Source organism: Saccopteryx bilineata, chromosome 1 (assembly GCF_036850765.1).
Source record: "Saccopteryx bilineata isolate mSacBil1 chromosome 1, mSacBil1_pri_phased_curated, whole genome shotgun sequence".
NCBI lineage: Eukaryota > Metazoa > Chordata > Mammalia > Chiroptera > Emballonuridae > Saccopteryx > Saccopteryx bilineata.
The window spans coordinates 140,405,878-140,423,111 of record NC_089490.1 but is presented as its reverse complement, the minus strand read 5'-3'; the positions used below and the strand labels follow the sequence as shown (position 1 = coordinate 140,423,111).

At 49.2% G+C, this 17,234-nt stretch overlaps 2 protein-coding genes across 5 annotated transcripts; both read left to right on the top strand.

Annotated features, from left to right (window-relative positions):
* The first annotated feature begins 1,894 nt into the window (after positions 1-1,894).
* Positions 1,895-9,181, top strand: KXD1 (KxDL motif containing 1). 3 transcript variants are annotated; one of them, XM_066269105.1, is made up of 5 exons: positions 1,895-2,019; positions 4,777-4,898; positions 6,576-6,728; positions 7,371-7,417; positions 8,222-9,181. In XM_066269105.1, the coding sequence occupies exons 2-5, from the start codon at positions 4,798-4,800 to the stop codon at positions 8,449-8,451; spliced, it is 531 nt and encodes a 176-aa protein (XP_066125202.1). In that variant the 5' UTR covers positions 1,895-2,019; positions 4,777-4,797; the 3' UTR covers positions 8,452-9,181. The 3 variants fall into 3 exon arrangements, with proteins under 3 accessions (XP_066125202.1, XP_066125211.1, XP_066125221.1); XM_066269114.1 differs by having other exon boundaries at positions 1,929-2,054; XM_066269124.1 differs by lacking the exon at positions 1,895-2,019 and adding an exon at positions 2,075-2,211.
* Positions 9,182-11,761: 2,580 nt separating this feature from the next.
* On the top strand, positions 11,762-15,905 carry UBA52 (ubiquitin A-52 residue ribosomal protein fusion product 1). Of its 2 annotated transcripts, none has more exons than XM_066269092.1 (5): positions 11,762-11,890; positions 13,659-13,781; positions 13,979-14,065; positions 15,528-15,630; positions 15,710-15,905. In XM_066269092.1, exons 2-5 carry the CDS (start codon positions 13,679-13,681, stop codon positions 15,801-15,803), a joined length of 387 nt encoding a protein of 128 aa, XP_066125189.1. In that variant the 5' UTR covers positions 11,762-11,890; positions 13,659-13,678; the 3' UTR covers positions 15,804-15,905. The 2 variants fall into 2 exon arrangements, with proteins under 2 accessions (XP_066125189.1, XP_066125180.1); XM_066269083.1 differs by lacking the exon at positions 11,762-11,890 and adding an exon at positions 11,923-11,951.
* Positions 15,906-17,234: the final 1,329 nt, after the last annotated feature.

Below are 17,234 nucleotides of genomic sequence, written 5' to 3'. Positions count from 1 at the left end.
GGGCAGAGCATCGCCCCCTGGTGGGCAAGCCGGGTGGATCCCTGTCCGGTCGGGCGCATGGGGGAGTCTGTCTGACTGCCTCCCTGTTTCCAACTTCAGAAAAATACAAAAAAAAAAAAAAAGCCACAATTAGGGTTGGGTTGATGCTTCTCATCTCTCTCCCTTCCTGTTTGTCTCTTTCCGGCTCTAAAATACATAAATGAATAAATACATAATTGGAGAATAGACAGCTCTAGTTTACAATGGAATTCTAATTAATAAAAAAGTCACCATGACACAAACATCGTAGTAATAATTATTGCCAGCAAGAGCTGTGGATGACCCTGGCCGGTTGGCTCAGTGGTAGAGCGTCCGGCTGGCGTGCAGGAGTCTCCTGGGTTCGATTCCCGGTTAGGGCACACAGGAGAAGCACCCATCTGCTTCTCCACCCCTTCCCCTCTCCTTCTTCTCTGTCTCTCTCTTCCCCTCCTGCAGCCGAGGCTCCATTGGAGCAAAAGTTGGCCCCAGCGCTGAGGATAGCTCTGTGGCCTCTGCTTCAGGCGCTATAATGGCTCCTGTTGCTACAGAGTGACCCCGGAGATGGGCAGAGCATCGCCCCCTGGTGGGCGTGCTGGGTGGATACCGGTCAGGCGCATGTGGGAGTCTCTCTGACTGCCTCCCCGTTTCCAACTTAAGAAAAATACAAAAAAAAAAAAAAAAAAGCTGTGGATGGATACTAAACCTATTGGGTGATAAATGCTTTTTAATTTTTTTTCTTAATTTATTCATTTTAGAGAGGAGAGGGAGAGACAGAGAGAGAGAAAGTGAGAGAGGAGAGACAGAGAGAGAAGGGGGAGGAGCTGGAAGCATCAACTCCCATATGTGCCTTGACTAGGCAAGCCCAGGGTTTCGAACCGGCGACCTCAGCATTTCCAGGTTGACGCTTTACCCACTGAGCCACCGCAGGTCAGGCGATAAATGCTTTTTAAAGTGTTAAAAAAGAAATAGGGTATTGCTATAGCCTCTTAAGTATCCCCCCATAATACACTTATTAATTGCAAAGGCTAAAATTATAACTTGATAGTTAAGAAACAGCCAACATCGCCTGCTTCCTGATATGATGCATTGAAAGGACACAACATCGCTTCTCAGATTCCTGCCCAAACTCAACTTCAGTCTAATCCTGAGGAAAGAGTGGATAAACCCATATTTATAGGTATTCTCCAAAACCAGCAGTCTTTCTTCAAAAGTACTAAGGTAATAAAAAAAGGCTAGGAAAGATTGAGTAACTGTCATCAAGTGGAGGAGTCTTAAGCAGATGTGACTAAATGGAATCCTGGACCAGAAAAAAGGTCAGCAAAAGCAGAGCAGAGTCTGACCTGTGGTGGCACAGTGGATAAAGCATCAACCTGGAAATGCTGAGGTCGCCGGTTCGAAGCCCTGGGCTTGCCTGGTCGGGGCACATGTGGGAGTTGATGCTTCCAGCTCCTCCCCCCTTCTCTCTCTCTGTCTCTCTCTCCTCTCTCTCCCTCTCTGTCTCTCTCTCTCCCTCTCTCACTCCTCTCTAAAAATGAATAAATAAAATTTAAAAAAAAAAAAAAAAAAAAAAAAAAAGCAGAGCAGAGATTTTTAAACCAAGGAGATTCTGACTCCCAGATTGGAAAGCACAGCACCTGGGTCTCGATCGAACATACACCTGAGCACTGCATAACTTTAGGGGATTGCCTGCCGCTCTCAGATCTGCCTTACTATTTATAAAATGGGACGTCCTTCAGCCTCGCCAACCCTTGGGCTCTGCCTCAGAGCTCAGTCTTAGGAAATTACGCAGGCACGATAAGGACTACTTGATTGGCTATGCGTTATGACGCACACGCGAACAAGAACTATATGTAAGCCCCACCCTTTCCTGCCGCGTCTCTGCGTACGCAAGTCGGTGCTGAGGTTGTCCCCACCTCGCGAGCTCTCACGCATGGTGCGTGGTGACGTAGCGGCGGCACGGGCGCCATCCCGGAAACGCGAGCAAGGCCGCCAGATGTGCAGGTGCAGCTGCCACTGACGCCGGGGCCGAGTTCAGGGTGGGGCTTGGGGTTACGGGGACCTCTGGGAAGACAAGCCAGGTCAGGCGCAGCCCCCGGGCTGTCGCAGGGTGGGGCTCGCCACTGGCTGTATCTGGGCACTCCTTCTGGCCACAGGCCTCAGTTTCCCCGTCTGTTCAGTGGATCCAGTTCCGGGGTGAGGGCGTTTTAGCCGCCTGGGTTCAGACTGTGCAGTGTCATCCGAAACCGGGTGTTGTCCTGCCTGGGCCTCAATTTCCTTGCTTTTCAGTAGCAGGGCGTGAGGACATACGCGAGCCTCGCCCCCACTCCGGGGTTTTGCTAAGCTTGGGCTGCCAAATTCAATTTTGTTAAATGATCTGGACGGAATCGCGGCGCCTCCACTCCTCGCCGTTTGACCTTGGGCGACAGAGCCCACCCCTGTGAGCCTAAATTACCTTTGGAGATTAATGACAGTGACTGCCTTTTAGGGGTGATTGGGGATTAAATTTGCTTATATTCTTAAAGAATATATATATTTTTATTTATTCATTTTAGAGAGAAGGGGGAGAGAGAGAGAGAGAGAGAGAGAGAGAGAAGGGGGAGGAGCAGGAAGCATCAACTCCCATATGTGCCTTGACCAGGCAAGCCAGAGTTTTGAACCAGCAACCTCAGTGTTTCCAGGTTGACGCTTTATCCACTGCGCCACCACAGGTCAGGCTAAATTTGCTTATATTCTTGAAAGCACCAGGGTGACCCTTGTCAAAATGCTGATTTCCACTTCCCATCCTAGGATTTCTTTACATTCCCTTTGGAGAAACAGCCTATTCTGAGTTCTGCTTATCACTGTTAGTTTTAGTACCCACAGAGAGAGTACTGTGAGATTCTGATTCTTTATTACCATTCTCTGGATGAGGAAACTGATTCAGGGAAATGGATGAAGTGACTCCCAAGGTCACAAAACTTCTCTCTCTCCATGTTTCCCTCATAAATATATTTGCAGCAGGGCCCAGAGTGTTTGTTGGGTCATTTCCACCCTTATGTGTGCAGACTAGCTGTTAGGGAAGCCTTCCTGAGAGAAGCAGCTGGGGGGTAGAGGGGTAGGCCTTGAATCCTTCACATCTGGGAGCCAGAGACAGGAAAGAGCCCTATGTTGGAGTAGAATTGTTTTCTGCAGGGCCAAATTCTGCACCTGACTGGCTTTAGCTGTGGGCTTCCCACTACATGGCTCTGCCCTTTGAGCCTAAATATTCTCTTTATACATGGTCAGCATTTTTTGAAATGAGACTAGGTGCCCATTCCAGAAACATAGTAAACTGTGATTATTGTCAGGGGGACAGGATTTCACCAGGTGTGGCAGCTTATTTCCAGAAGATAGGTAGGAGTTACAAACTGCTAGCCAGAGCCAAGGCACAAATACTTTTGGCTTCCATGGTGTTTTTTGGGGAAAAGTATTAATTGCTAACATTTGTAAATGATGTAAATGTAATATCTATTTTCTTTTTTTTTTCCCCTGGAAAAAATCAGAAGTCTGGCAGGAAGCAAGTACTGTAAGAAGCTACTCTATTGTCATGGGTACATACTGAACACTTGTATAGATTCACAGCTTTGTAGATCCTGCAGACCGTGGGCATTTGAGTTGGGACTCAGGTTCACTGGCTGTGGTAATGGACCAGTGCCTCACTCTTTAAGCTTCAGTTTTCTCGCATAATAAGGATATAACAGTTCCCATGTATAAAGTTGGTACCTTGTTTAGCTTGAAATTGGTGCTCAGCAAAGAAAAGGTTATAGTAAGTGGGCTCTGAAAGCCCTTTTTGTTCCTGTGTGTGAATTTTTACTCATGGCAAGTGGGCCTTTCTGTTGGCCATTAAATGTGTGGGCCCCAGAACCAAGGAATATCACGATTCTGGTTTTTCGTGAAGCTTCCCACCAGGAGGATCACTACTGAAGCTGTGACCTTCCCTTCCCTGATCCGGGAAGCCCCCACCCACTGGGATGCTTCTCTGTGTATCAGGGAGGCAGAGAGCTGCATAGCCATCTGGGTTGCCAGGGCCCACAGCCTAGCTGCAAGTGTCTGAAATGGTTGGCTTTAATGTGCAGTTAGAAGTCTAGAATCAGAGCAGAGTTCAAAAGGTCTTGTTTGCCTCTGCCAAGTGAAGTTCTGGCTCCATGTTGTGAGCCAGGTTCTGTGCGGGGCTCTGGAGACAGAAGCAGTGAGCAAAAGAGACATGTCTTGACTCTTCTTGGAGCTGATACTGCTGTGGGATGACAGGCAAATAGCTCAACTTATAACTAAGACAAAATTTCAGGCAGCAATGAGCAAGTGAAGCAATTAAAGTGATGAGAGTGATCAGGGTAGGGGTAGTCATCAAGGACTTCTTGGGATAGAAGACCCTGGAGGTCGTGGTGATCTGAGAGGCAGCCATGCATGTTCCACCAGTGGGACAGCAGGTGCAAAGACCCTGAAGTGGGAATGGGCAAAGGCAGTGGGGGTAGGGGGCAGATCTGTGCAGGTGGAAGTCATCAGTGACCTTTGGCACATCGAAGAGTCAGTGCTGGAGAGGGGAAATGGGATTCTGATGTGCTTGTATGGAAGTTATAAATACGATCTCTTGGAGGTCTTGAAAAACCCAGAATTCCCAAGATGACAACACTGAGGCTCCAGTGACATGACTGATTCACTTTCAAGCAGCCTGCAGGGTTCCCAGAAACATCTTCCCCAGTGCCTGGTATAGACTGAAGAATTTCTTCCTGCCTGTTTCAGGCAGCGGAGGAGGAGGAAGAGATGGACCCCCCGGACTCGGCCTCGAGGGTCTTCTGCAGCCGCATCCTGAGCATGGTTAATGTGGATGACATCAATGCCATCATCCTGGCCCAAAAGAACATGTGAGTGGTTGCGGAGGACCCTGGGTCCAGGCGTGGGAAGGATTCACTTCCTGCCAGCCTTCATTCTTGCCCTGCCCGCCCCTACCCTGGCTCCACTCTGGTGGTATACTGAAGGAAATTAGTAAATCTGCTGGTTGGCTCCAAAGTAAATTTTTTCATGGCCTGGAGGTAAGGCCTTGGCATAGGAAAGAGGGCTTTGGAATGGTTCTACAGCTGCAGATGGCTTGGCAGGGGCCACAGCAGCTCCAGGCCTGGGGTTTGGGGTGTGATAAGTTGGGAGGGTAGGAAGAGGCTTCTGGGGATATAAGGGAGTGGGTGGGCTGACTTCCTGTTGGGAGCCTGGTGTCTGCAGAACACCTGGGGTCTCAAAGGTACCATGAATGCCCTTTTGCCCTCCTTGGGGGTTGGCACCATGGCCAATGCAGTCCCATTCTAATTCTGAAATTGTTGGCTTTAATTTGCTGTTAGAAGTCTTCCCCTGACCTGTGTGGAAGAAGAGCTAACACAATCTTAAGGTGGAAGTACAGCCTCCTGGTGCTTCATTTTTGTGTCTTTAAGCTGAAGCTTCTTCCTTCCATTTATGATAAACTGTGGGCCTAATACCCTTACCTTCTTGCCCTGTGACAGAGTTGGTGGGTATGTCTAGGTATCAGCAATACCCATTTTTCTCCTAGTTCTTTATGTCAGATTCAGAGCTGGCCCTGGGGAATTCTTCAGCATAGACTTTATTTTTTCAGATTATCAGAACAAGTTTTAGAAAGTTACAGAGGTAGCCTGACCAGGCAGTGGTGCAGTGGATAGAGCATTGGACTGGGATGCGGAGGACCCAGGTTTGAGACCTTGAGGTCGCCAGCTTGAGCACGGGCTCATCTGGTTTGAGCAAAGCTCACCAGCTTGGACCCAAGGTCGCTGGCTCGAGCAAGGGGTTACTCGGTCTGCTAAAGGCCCCCTGTCAAGGCACATATGAAAAAGCAATCAATTAACAAGTAAGGTGTTGCAACGAAAAACTGATGATTGATGCTTCTCATCTTTCTCCATTCCTGTCTGTCTATCTCTCTCTCTGACTCTCTCTCTGTCTCTGTAAAAAAAAAGAAAAAGAAAAAAGAAAGTTACAGAGGTAGTAGAAGTGAGTCATTGGACTGCATAGGTTCAGGAAATAAATTACAAAGATAGAAGGGCCTTGGAGCTTAGGAGAGAGAAGGGCAAAGGTAGTGCACCTGAGGGGAAGGAAAAGGCGTGGTGGGCATGTTCTTGAGAGTGAGACCACAGCATAGAGTTTATTAGTGAAACAGTAAGAAAGTGGCTATTCCACAGACGGAGCAGCTAGACCAGCCAGACCTAGCCTTGGGGAATTCCTAGAATGAGGAGAAACAAAACCAGACACAAACCTTCCTGGCCCCATGGTGTCAGGGCTGGGCGATAAACAACCTGGGGCTAGGGGGTTCAGGGGAATCAAAGGGTCTGCTTGAGAGAGGGTGAAGGCTACACGAGAAGGGCATAACATCTGAGTAGGGTTTTGAAGGGTGAATACTAGTTTGCTAGGTGGCTCAGTCATCAAGTAGAGAGCATCATGGGACAAGGGAATGGCACATACAAAAGTCATGGAGCAGGAAAGGGTTTAGCATGCTCAGTTGGCAGAGCCAAGGAGGCTGAGCAGAGGCCTTTCTCTAACACAAGGCTGGACCGCTTTGAGAAGACCAACGAGATGTTGGTGAATTTCAACAACCTATCAAGCGCCCGCTTGCAGCAGATGAGTGAGCGCTTTGTGCACCACACGAGGACCCTGGTGGAGATGAAGCGGGACCTGGACAGCATCTTCCGCAGGATTAGGTGGGTGCTTGGCCCAGCTGGCCTCTGCCTTCCACTCCGAGCCTTGGGTCCTCCCTTCTTCAATAGGGGCCACCTGCTGCACATAACAGTAACAGGTAGATCCAGCTCTCTTGTTTTACAAGGCTTCTTCATGCACTTAGCATCCAAGAAGATTTGAACTCTGGGATAAAAATCTCTAAGTTTCTGAATTTAGATTTTATTTATCTTCTGAAAAGTGCAACATAGCACCAGACACATGATGCAGAAAAGGCAGGCAAAGAGCTGACAGTGAAAGGCCAGTCTCCTATCCCCCTAGCCCTCTACCCAGGTCTTCTTTCAAGAGGCAAATCAGATTGCTGGGTTTTAGGGTGTGAGAAGCCAGCACTTCCCACCTCCCCAACCTGCTCATTGGACCTCAGCCTGGCCTTCACACAGATACCCTTACAGTAGGTGCCCTTACAGTAGGTACCCTTACAAGGGTGGGAGTTCTGCAGGTCCGAGTGCCTGGGCCTCCCTTCAGTCCAGGAGTACAGTGTGACAAGTAACGAGGAGGAGATTCCCAGTACCCACCCACCTAGAGCTGACAGCAAGGGTGCTAGCTTGCACTGGGCCCAGCCTATCTGCTCAAGGGATTCAGCCTGTATGCCTTCCCTTCCCCCACAGGACGCTGAAAGGGAAGCTGGCCAGGCAGCACCCAGAGGCTTTCAGTCGTAAGTGTCACCCAGGGCTCCTATACCTCATGTCTGGTCTCTGCAACTCTTAGAGGCAAGCATCCTAAGCCTAGGGGTGGCTTTTGGGATGTCACCTCAGGGACTGGTAGGCCGTGGGTCCAGAGAGACCTGGGGCAGGGGACAGGTTGGGGTGCTAACCTGGCCTTGTCAACCTGTGGAGCCAGTGTTGGGACTAGGTTCCCTCCCTGGGAGGAGACTGCATGGGGAAACATGGACAAGAATGATGGCAATCCTTGCCCCAGTGAATGCCATGTGCCCCTACAAGCAGGCTGTTATCCACAACCACCTGTGAGTATCCCCATTTCATACAGCAAAATTGGGCACCGACTTGTCAGAGGAAACAGCATTCCCTTACACTGAGCCTCAGTTTACCCCATGTGCTGAATGGGCTCCCCACCCATGGCTGCTGACAACCACAGGTATAGAGGCAATGCTGTTGTCATCAGCCCCAATTCATTGAGCAGGAAGCTGAGACAGAGCAGGTGAGGGGTCTGGCTCAGGGGACACAGCTGAGGGCAGAGGCAGTTTCAGGCTCACTCCCAGTACCCATGGCAGCCCTTATCTCACTTCACCTTGAAGGGAGGTCTCTCATGTGCCTGGGTCTTAGCTCCCTCTTCTGTAAAATGAGTGAAGTCATACCCCGTAAAGGGGCAGTGGGGGGGGTGTCGTCAGGGGATCACAGGCCTAGTTAATCCCTCATCACAGTGACTAAACCAACCCTTGAGCCTCCTTCCTCCAGATGTTCACGGTGACTAATCCAACCCCTGAGCCTCCTTCCCTCAGATTTTCCAGAGGCATCCTTCCTGGAGGATGATGATGAAGACCCCATTCTGCCCAGCACCACGACCACCATCGCCACCTCAGAACAGAGCACAGGCTCCTGTGACACCAGCCCAGACACCATCTCACCCTCCTTCAGTCCTGGCTTCGAGGACCCATCCCACATCCAGCCCGACTCTCCTGCCATCAATGGCCATAGCCAGATGGACGACAAGGAGATGCTGGGCGAGTAATTCTGCTTCCAGGTGCTCTGAGGGGGTCACAGGGCTTTCTAGGTGTCTGAGGTGGCAGGGTGTGGGTAACCCTGCCTCAAGACAGTCAGCTTTGCCACCCTGTTCTATCATCCAGGACACCTTGGGGGACAAGCCTTTGTCCCAGTGGTATGGAATTCCAGGGGGGTCTGTCATTCCCACCCTTTCCTTACTGAGCACATCACTCTCCTACAGCCTCTGCCAGGCCAGGGGATGAGCAGCCAGCTAGAGTCATTGGGCTAGCGCTAGGCACAGGAAGCTTTCCAGAGTCAGGCCTGAGGTCTGCTCTGAACAACACTTAAAAGTTCCCAAAGACAAAAGCCAGATGTCCCCAGACTCAGTACCCCAGTCAGGACCTCCTAGAGGTAGACAAGTACTATCATGTCTGAGTTCACCCCACCCCACTCCTGCACCTACTAATTCTGGTCTCCCTGTCCTTTACTCCAGTGAAAGTATTAAATACTTTCTCCAGTCAGTATCTCAAGGTTTCTGAAACAGTTGTAAAAAGCTCAAGACCATCCACTGGGCCCCAAGTATGATAAGGCCTTTGACTGGGGGTGTGGACCCTGAGGGCCTTGCAGGTCTCTCACAGGGCCTCGTGAAGCAAGCCAAGCCACCTTGAAAAACAGAATTTACGGAATATTTTTGTAACCGATGTTTACAGATGCTATTGGGAAGTTATCAATAAAAAGACTGCATTACTAAAAACAAAGGTCTGCCTAACAGTGGCTTCCTTCCATCTGTTACTATAAAACAATTTCCACACCTGTAAGACTTTTTTAATTGAGTTTATTTGAGCCAAACTGTCAACAGTTGCTGAGAAGCAAAGTCTCGACAAATTGAGAAAGTTCAGAAAATGGCAGTTTCACCACTTATTTTATACGTTAGAATCAAAGGGGAAGATGTAAGGGGATTACATGAAATTGTTGATTGATTAGGGAGGCGGGAGAAAGCAAAGCAAGGAAATCTAGGATTGGGTAAAAAGTATAAGTATATGCTGAAACTTCTTTTACATCGGCAGGAATAAGACTATTAATAGTTAATGGTTCACATAATAACAAGGGGGTCTGCTGACTCCTGCTCTGGTGGGATGTGTTGCCTGATGGAAAAAAAAAATGACCCTCAATCCAAAGGCATGTTATGAAGTACATTATCGTAGGTGCAAAAGACAATAGGCTTGAGTAAAAGCAAGCATGGACTTTGTGAGTTTTCTTTTTTTTTTTTTTTTTTTTTTCATTTTTTCATTTTTCTGAAGCTGGAAACGGGGAGAGACAGACAGACTCCCGCATGCGCCCGACCGGGATCCACCCGGCACGCCCACCAGGGGCGACGCTCTGCCCATCCTGGGCGTCGCCATATTGCGACCAGAGCCACTCTAGCGCCTGAGGCAGAGGCCACAGAGCCATCCCCAGCGCCCGGGCCATCTCTGCTCCAATGGAGCCTTGGCTGCGGGAGGGGAAGAGAGAGACAGAGAGGAAAGCGCGGCGGAGGGGTGGAGAAGCAAATGGGCGCTTCTCCTGTGTGCCCTGGCCGGGAATCGAACCTGGGTCCTCCGCATGCTAGGCCGACGCTCTACCACTGAGCCAACCGGCCAGGGTGGTGAGTTTTCTTTTTTTTACAATTTTTTTTTTTTTTACAGAGACAGAGAGAAAGAGTGAAGGATAGACAGGAACGGAGAGATGAGAAGCATCAATCATTAGTTTTTCATTGATTGCTTTCTCATATGTGCCTTGACCATGGGCCTTCAGCAGACCAAGCAACCCCCCGCTTGAGCCAGCGACCTTGGGTCCAAGCTGGTGAATTTTTGCTCAAGCCAGATTAGCCCACGCTCAAGCCGGCAACCTCGGGGTCTCGAACCTGGGTCTTCCACATCCGCCTGGCCAGGCACTTTGTGAGTATTCAAGGCCATTGTGCAGGGCTCATCTGAGCTTGTCAGGTTTAGTTCATAGTCCCGTCTTTTTTTTTTTTTTTGTCCACACATCCTTGGGTTTATTCAGCTCAGAAGGGGGACAGTGCTGTATATTGGACATAATGGGTGCAGACAGCCAGGCACCATTGAGCTAGAAAGGTGTGGCTGCCCTTGGTAGGAGTCTCAGGTGGTGGCAGCCATAATAACCTAAGTTCCTATCACCATTTTGCTCACAACACGGCTCCCTTACCTCAGCGACTTGCAACATTTTTCATCTCATGGCACACCTAACTAATTACTAAAATTCTGTAGCACACAAAAAGATAGGTTTTTTGCCGATTTGAGAAAAAAAATAGGTATAATTTTTTAACATTGATTTTAGAAAAGAGGAAGGGTGGGAGAGTGAGAGAAACAGGAACATTAATCTGTTCCTGTATGTGCCCTAACCAACGACCAAACCCCACACCCTTTGCATATTGGGATGGTGCTCTAACCAACCGAGGTATCCAGCCACCACAAAATAGGTATAATTTTGATTGATTCATACCGGATGGCTGTTGTATTGGCTGTCATTTTTTAATTTGACAATCTAAGGGAAACAAGGTCAGTACCCTTGACCAAATACGTATTATGTTTTAAAAATTCTTTCAGCACACCAGTTAAAAAGGGCTCCTTGAACTAACTCCTCCTCCAGCTCTCTCAGGCGCGGAATAGGTTCCTCAGGGAACTGAGTTGGGTGCCCTGCCCCATTAGAAACTCACTGAGTCCCTTCATCTTTGCAGTACTTGGAAATTATGTTACTAAAGGCAAAGGCCCAAATCTGAGTGTCTGCTTATGCCTGGTCCGTAGGGACGCTGGGAACAGTTAAAGGAAATAAGAGAAACTCAAGTAACTTTTCAGCCCTCACCTCTTTGAGGCGCTCCTCACTTTTTTGCCATCCAGGAGTCTCCTGGGTCCCACCCCATTTCTTTGAGTGAATGCCCCAACCCCACCTACTTCCCTGCTCTTCTGCGCGCTGCCCGGGAACCTATCAGCGCAACGCCGCCAGAAAGTTTTAGAACAACCGACCCTGGGTGTTAGGTGCCTAGGTAGCTCCCAGGGATCCCGCGCCGCCTCCTACCTTCCCTGCTACACTACCACTTCCTGGACCCGGAAACCCTCTGCTCAATGCCTCTGATTTAGCACAAAAGTCTACCCAATAAGTACTCAAACGTCCGCAACGTGCGACCCTCAGCCAACTCTGCGACAGTGCGCGCAAACACCTGGTAAGGTGCAGCAATTTCCTCACGCGGCTCGGCGGCAGCAGCCCACACCCGGAAGCAGGTGGGGGACGCTCGCCCACAGACGCCCGGCTTCGTTCGCCAGCACGCAACATGGCGGCGAGGCGGGGTACGACGCGAACGTGAATTGTGACGCATGCGTGTAGCGTGTTCGGTGCGCAGGCGCTCTCGGCGACGATTAGCGGTTTCCGGTTCTGTAGTTCTCTTTCACTTCAACGAGGCGGCGTATCAGGTTGGTAATGGCCTTCGTGAGCGTTCGTGCTGGGCCGGGGTCGGGCGGAAGGCAGCGAGTGGTATGTGGGCCCAGGCGTCGGAAAAGGCGGACCGAATGCGTTCTGGTTGGCCAGGCTTCGCGGGTCGGCTAAGCGTGGCGTATTGGACTGCGGTTCTATGCCTCGACTGTGCCCCGGGAGGTGAACCGGCCTTTGGGAGAGTGGCTTGCCCACGCTGCCGACCTAGGCTAGCCCCGGGGCGGAGATGGGTTCTTCTAGGCAGATCCGAGTTCATGAGGTGGGATGTTAAGCATATAAACTCTTTGCTAATCCTCTTAAAAGTGTTAAACCCGCCCTGGCCGAGTAGTTCAGTTGATTAGAACGTCGTCCCGGTAGTCCCAAGTTTGTGGGTACCATCCCGGGCTAGGGCACATACAAGAATCACCTAATGGCCTGACCTGTGGTGGCATAGTGGATATTATCCTCCTGGAGTCGTTGGTTCGAAACCCCGGGCTTGCTGGGTCAAGGCACAGAGAGGCTTCCCGCCCCCCCATGAATAAATAAAATCTTGATTTAAAAATCAACCAGTGAATGTATAAATGAAACAATAGATTGATAGCCCCCCCTAAAAAAAAAGGCCAATTTAGAAAAACATTAAAAGTGTTAAACTCTTCTTTCCCCTACCTCACCCACAAGCTGGGTCTCTGCCTATCTCCTTTATCTGTAAGGAGAGGTGTAGGCTTTAATAAAAAATTCTATTGACTTTTTAAAAAATTTATTTACTGATTTTAGAAAGAGAAAAAGGGAGAAACAAAAACACTGGTCTGTTCCTATGTATGCCCTGATGGGAGATCAAATCTGCAACCCCTGCATATTGGGACCGTGCTCCAACCAACCCCACCTATCTGGTCAGGAATTGCTTTTTTTTTTTTTTCCTTGATTTGAGAGAGATGAAGGAGGATAGGAGTAGGAAGCATCAAATCATAATAGTTGCTTCTTGAATAGTTGTGTGTGTCTTGAACAGGCAAGCCCAGGGTTTTGAACAAGCAACCTCAGCATCCTAGGTCAATGCTTTATCCACTGCTCTACCACAGGTCAGGTTGCCCAGGGCTATTTTCTATTGACTTTTAGAGCCAGAAAGGGGGAGAGAAACAGAGAAACATTGATTCGTTGTTTCACTTATTCTTGCATTCACTGGTTGATTTCTTGAATGTGCTCTGATGGGGTATCAAACCTGCAATCTTGGGTAACTGACAACAAACACTCTAATCAACCGAGCTACCTAGCCAGGTTGTTTTTTGTTTGGTTGAAAATGAAGGAAATTTCCAGTGTAAAGGTATGTGGCATGTGGTTGACAGATTTATGGGTTGGAGCAAAGACAAGAGGTGTGTGGTCTAAGAAGCTTGGGGGATAACAGAAGGAAGCAAGAACACATATGAGCTTGGAATGGGAGAGGAGAGGGACTGGGGACTGGGTGGCTCCTAGGAGGAGATTCCCACATAAATTACAGGAAGGGTATTTTGTGGAGCTGTATCCAGGGCTGGTGGTGGAGAGGGATGAAGGATTGAGGAGACCTTGAGTCACACTTGGGGTAATGTGTTTGGCAAAATGGTGCCCTGGCTGTGTACTTGTCATTACATCTCCAGGTGTGGAGGGATGGAAGGAAACAGGCACTGGGGTGGGCCTGCAGTTGGGGTCCATGCTGGGACAGGACTGGGTCAGGGCCCAGGCTGGCCAGCCCCTGAGTTCAAGATGCTCTGGCCTGCAGCACTCATTACTTTGTCCCAGCCTCCCCAGCAGCCACAGAGATGCAGATCTTTGTGAAGACCCTGACTGGCAAGACCATCACACTTGAGGTTGAGCCTAGTGACACCATTGAGAATGTCAAAGCTAAAATCCAAGATAAAGAGGGTAAGTTGGGCTAGGACTGGGTGCTGAGGCCTTGCCTGTGCTTCCCCTGCATAATCTCAGAAAAGTTTTGTCACCCCTGTCTGGGTTTTCCTTTTGACAAATTGGGGTTAACAATGGAAAAAGCCTGTAGGGAGAGGGATGAGTTGCTAGTAATGCTTGCCAGAGCCTCAAAAACTTCTGTTTGTCTTCATCCCCAGGCATCCCACCTGACCAGCAACGTCTGATTTTTGCGGGCAAACAGCTGGAGGATGGCCGCACTCTCTCAGACTACAATATTCAGAAAGGTATTGCATGTGTATTGGCTGGACAGGGCCTGTGAAGCCTAGGACCCAGGTGGGGCACTGACAGCCTCAGTGGCACCAGGAAGGGTTTGGTTCTTTCTTATAAAGAGGGAGAGAGACCAGGAAGGGAAAGAGATGAGAAGCATCAACTTACAGTTGAGGCACTTCAGTTGTTCATTGATTGCTTTCTCATATGTGCTGTGACTGGGGGGGGGTCCAGCTGAGCCAGTGACCATGGGATTATGATGTCTGTGAGCCCATGCTCAAGCCAGCAACCTTGGGGTTTCAAACCTGGGTCCTCAGCGTCCCAGGTCAACGCTCTGTCCTATGAACCACCACCTGGTCAGGCAGGAAGAGGTTGGTTCTTAAGGTGAGGATCAGAGGAGTTGGGGGAGACTTGTTTTATAAGATACTGTTTTGTTTTGTTTTCTAAGAGGAGAGGACATACAGAGACAGACTCCTGCATATGCGCCCCAATCAGGATCCACCTGGCAACCCCCATCTAGGGCCAATGCTCAAGTCAGCTGAGCTGTCCTCAGTGCTAAGGCCATTACTCAGACCAGTTGAGCTATCCTTGGTGCCTGGGGCTGAAGCTTGAACTAATTGAGCCATTGGCTGCAAAGAGAGGAAGAGGGAGAGAAGCAGATGGTCACTTCCCCCTGACCAGGGATTGAACCCAGGTCATCTACATGCCAGGCCTATGTTCTATCCTGGTCGGGAACCTTTTTGGCTGAGAGAGCCATGAACGCCACATATTTTAAAATGTGATTCCTTGAGAGCCATGCAACGACCCATGTACATTATGCATTATCTAATAAAAATTTGGTGTTGTCCCGGAGGACAGGTGTGATTGGTTCCAGCCACCCACAACCATGAACATGAGCAGTAGGAAATGAATGGATTGTAATATATAAGAATGTTTTATATTTTTAACATTTTTTTTATTAAAGATTTGTCTGCGAGCCAGATGCAGCCATCAAAAGAGCCACATTTGGCTCTGCTCTATCCACTGAGCAAACTGGCCAGGGCCAAGATGGTATTTTTATCCCTGGCACGAATCTCACGATCGCTACTTGTGTTTCCAAATGGCAGTGTTTTCTCATGTTTTTGTCTTTTTTCTTTTTTAAAACGTTTTGTTTAAAAATGTAACTACTATCAAGGAAATCAGTGTTGCTTTTATGTAGTGACAAGCTTTAACTGTCCTGCCTAGCAAAAATAAAAGGACACCCTTGCACTACTTAGGAATCACCTTATCTATTGGGAAGTTGGCTAGATACCTCTGTTGGTATTTATTAGCCTCAGACTCCCAGAGGGTTGGTGTGGCTATCACCCAAAGTATTCTGATGTGTCCTTATCAAACCTGAGACACTGGTCTACAGGGCACTGGAAGGCTCTGCCCTGCATCTGTGGACCAAGTGCTGGGCCCAGGCTGAGTCACTCTTTCCCTGATCCTCATTTTCTGTAGAGTCCACCCTTCACTTGGTGCTTCGTCTTAGGGGCGGAATTATTGAGCCCTCCCTCCGCCAGCTTGCCCAGAAGTACAACTGTGACAAGATGATCTGCCGCAAGTACGCATGCATGGGAGTGGAAGGCTGACCATGGTGGGGAGGGCCCAAATACCCTGACCAATTCCTCCTGTCCTTTCAGGTGTTATGCCCGCTTGCACCCCCGTGCTGTCAACTGCCGGAAGAAGAAGTGTGGCCACACCAACAATCTGCGCCCCAAGAAGAAGGTTAAATAAGGCCCCTCCACCACCTCCATGGACCTGCAGGGCAGCCTTCTGCCTGAACCCCATGATCCTAGGTCCTCAATAAAGTTTCCCTTTCATTGACTGGAGCAGTAACTCGTGTCCATGAGGCTGGTCTGTCCAGTGGGATAGGTCGCCATAGTGTGGGCATCTCCCTTAGGGGACTCCCTGTTACTTGACTCTGGAGAGCCCTTGGCAGCCCTGTCCTTTTGGCTCCTCATCTCTAAAATGGGCTGCTGTGCTCCTGGCTCTGCCACATAGCCTAGCAAGCCCACCCATCTTGGTTTTGTCATCCATAGTAAGAGAATGAAGACTGTGGGCCAGGGGACTGGTGGATAGTGATTTGGCTGGGCCCTGGATATGTCCAGGTGTGGGTAGATGAGGGGAAGAGTTAGAAACAACCTCCCCCCCATAAAACACCTGTTTTCAATTTCGAATCTTAAGCATTGGGCCCCATCTAAGACCTAATAATTTTGCAAATCAGGTGACTGTGCACTGGATGCCCTGAGAAGGCCATGACTTTTTGGGACAATTGGGGGTTGGTGTAGGTAACAATCGAAGCCTGGAAAATGCCAACCTGTAGTGCCAGCTAAAGGCTAGAATCTGTTAACTCCATATCTCAGTTCAGTTTCATCCTTGTCAAACTACACCCCCTCTTCCCTAGGTCAGGCTACCACCATCTTAACGATCTTCCCTATTTCCCCTACTGAAGGAAGTTTCTCAGCTCTTAAGTGATGAGTCTTCAGCAGAAAACTTGGGGAGGCCACCTCTGCCACCAGACTCCCTTCAGATCATTTCTGAGGTCCTTATATAGCTTGAGTCTACTAAAGTTTTCTGGGTTCCAGTGACTTAAGCTTTCTAATGTCAAATTCTGTTGAGCCTGACCAGGCAGTGGCACAGTGGATAGAGTGTTGGACTGAGATGCAGAGGACCCAGGTTCAGGACCCCAAGGTCACCAGCTGGAGCGTGGCTCATCTGGTTTGAGCAAAGCTCACCAGCTGTAGCCCCACGGTCAAGGCACATGAGAAAGCAATCAATGAACAACTAAGGTGTTGCAAGGGAAAACTAATGATTAATGCTTCTCATCTCTCTCCATTCCTGTCCCTATCTATCCCTCTGACTGTCTCTAAAAAAAATACCCAAACCTGACCTGGATGGTGCAGTGGATAAAGCGTGGACCTGGAAATGCTGAGGTCACCGGTTCGAAACCCTGGGCTTGCCTAGTCAAGGCACATATGGGAATTGATGCTTCCAGTTCCTCCCCCCTTCTCGCTGTTTCTCCCTCTTCCTCCTCTAAAAATGAATAAAATTTTAAAACAAAACCCCAAAATTCTGTTGAAAACTTGTCACAATCTTGTGGCACTATAGAACATCGGTTTTCGTTGTGTGGGGATGTAAACAAACATACAAACCGAGGGGCAGCTT

Excerpts from the sequence above, each read along its gene's own strand:
- KXD1 (XM_066269105.1), top strand. The coding sequence starts at position 4,798 with ATGGACCCCCCGGACTCGGCCTCGAGGGTCTTCTGCAGCCGCATCCTG. Across the intron at positions 6,729-7,370 it reads AGCATCTTCCGCAGGATTAG|GACGCTGAAAGGGAAGCTGG; the intron begins GTGGGTGCTTGG and ends CTTCCCCCACAG. Across the intron at positions 7,418-8,221 it reads GCACCCAGAGGCTTTCAGTC|ATTTTCCAGAGGCATCCTTC; the intron begins GTAAGTGTCACC and ends TCCTTCCCTCAG.
- UBA52 (XM_066269092.1), top strand. The coding sequence starts at position 13,679 with ATGCAGATCTTTGTGAAGACCCTGACTGGCAAGACCATCACACTTGAG. Across the intron at positions 13,782-13,978 it reads TAAAATCCAAGATAAAGAGG|GCATCCCACCTGACCAGCAA; the intron begins GTAAGTTGGGCT and ends CTTCATCCCCAG. Across the intron at positions 15,631-15,709 it reads GACAAGATGATCTGCCGCAA|GTGTTATGCCCGCTTGCACC; the intron begins GTACGCATGCAT and ends CTGTCCTTTCAG.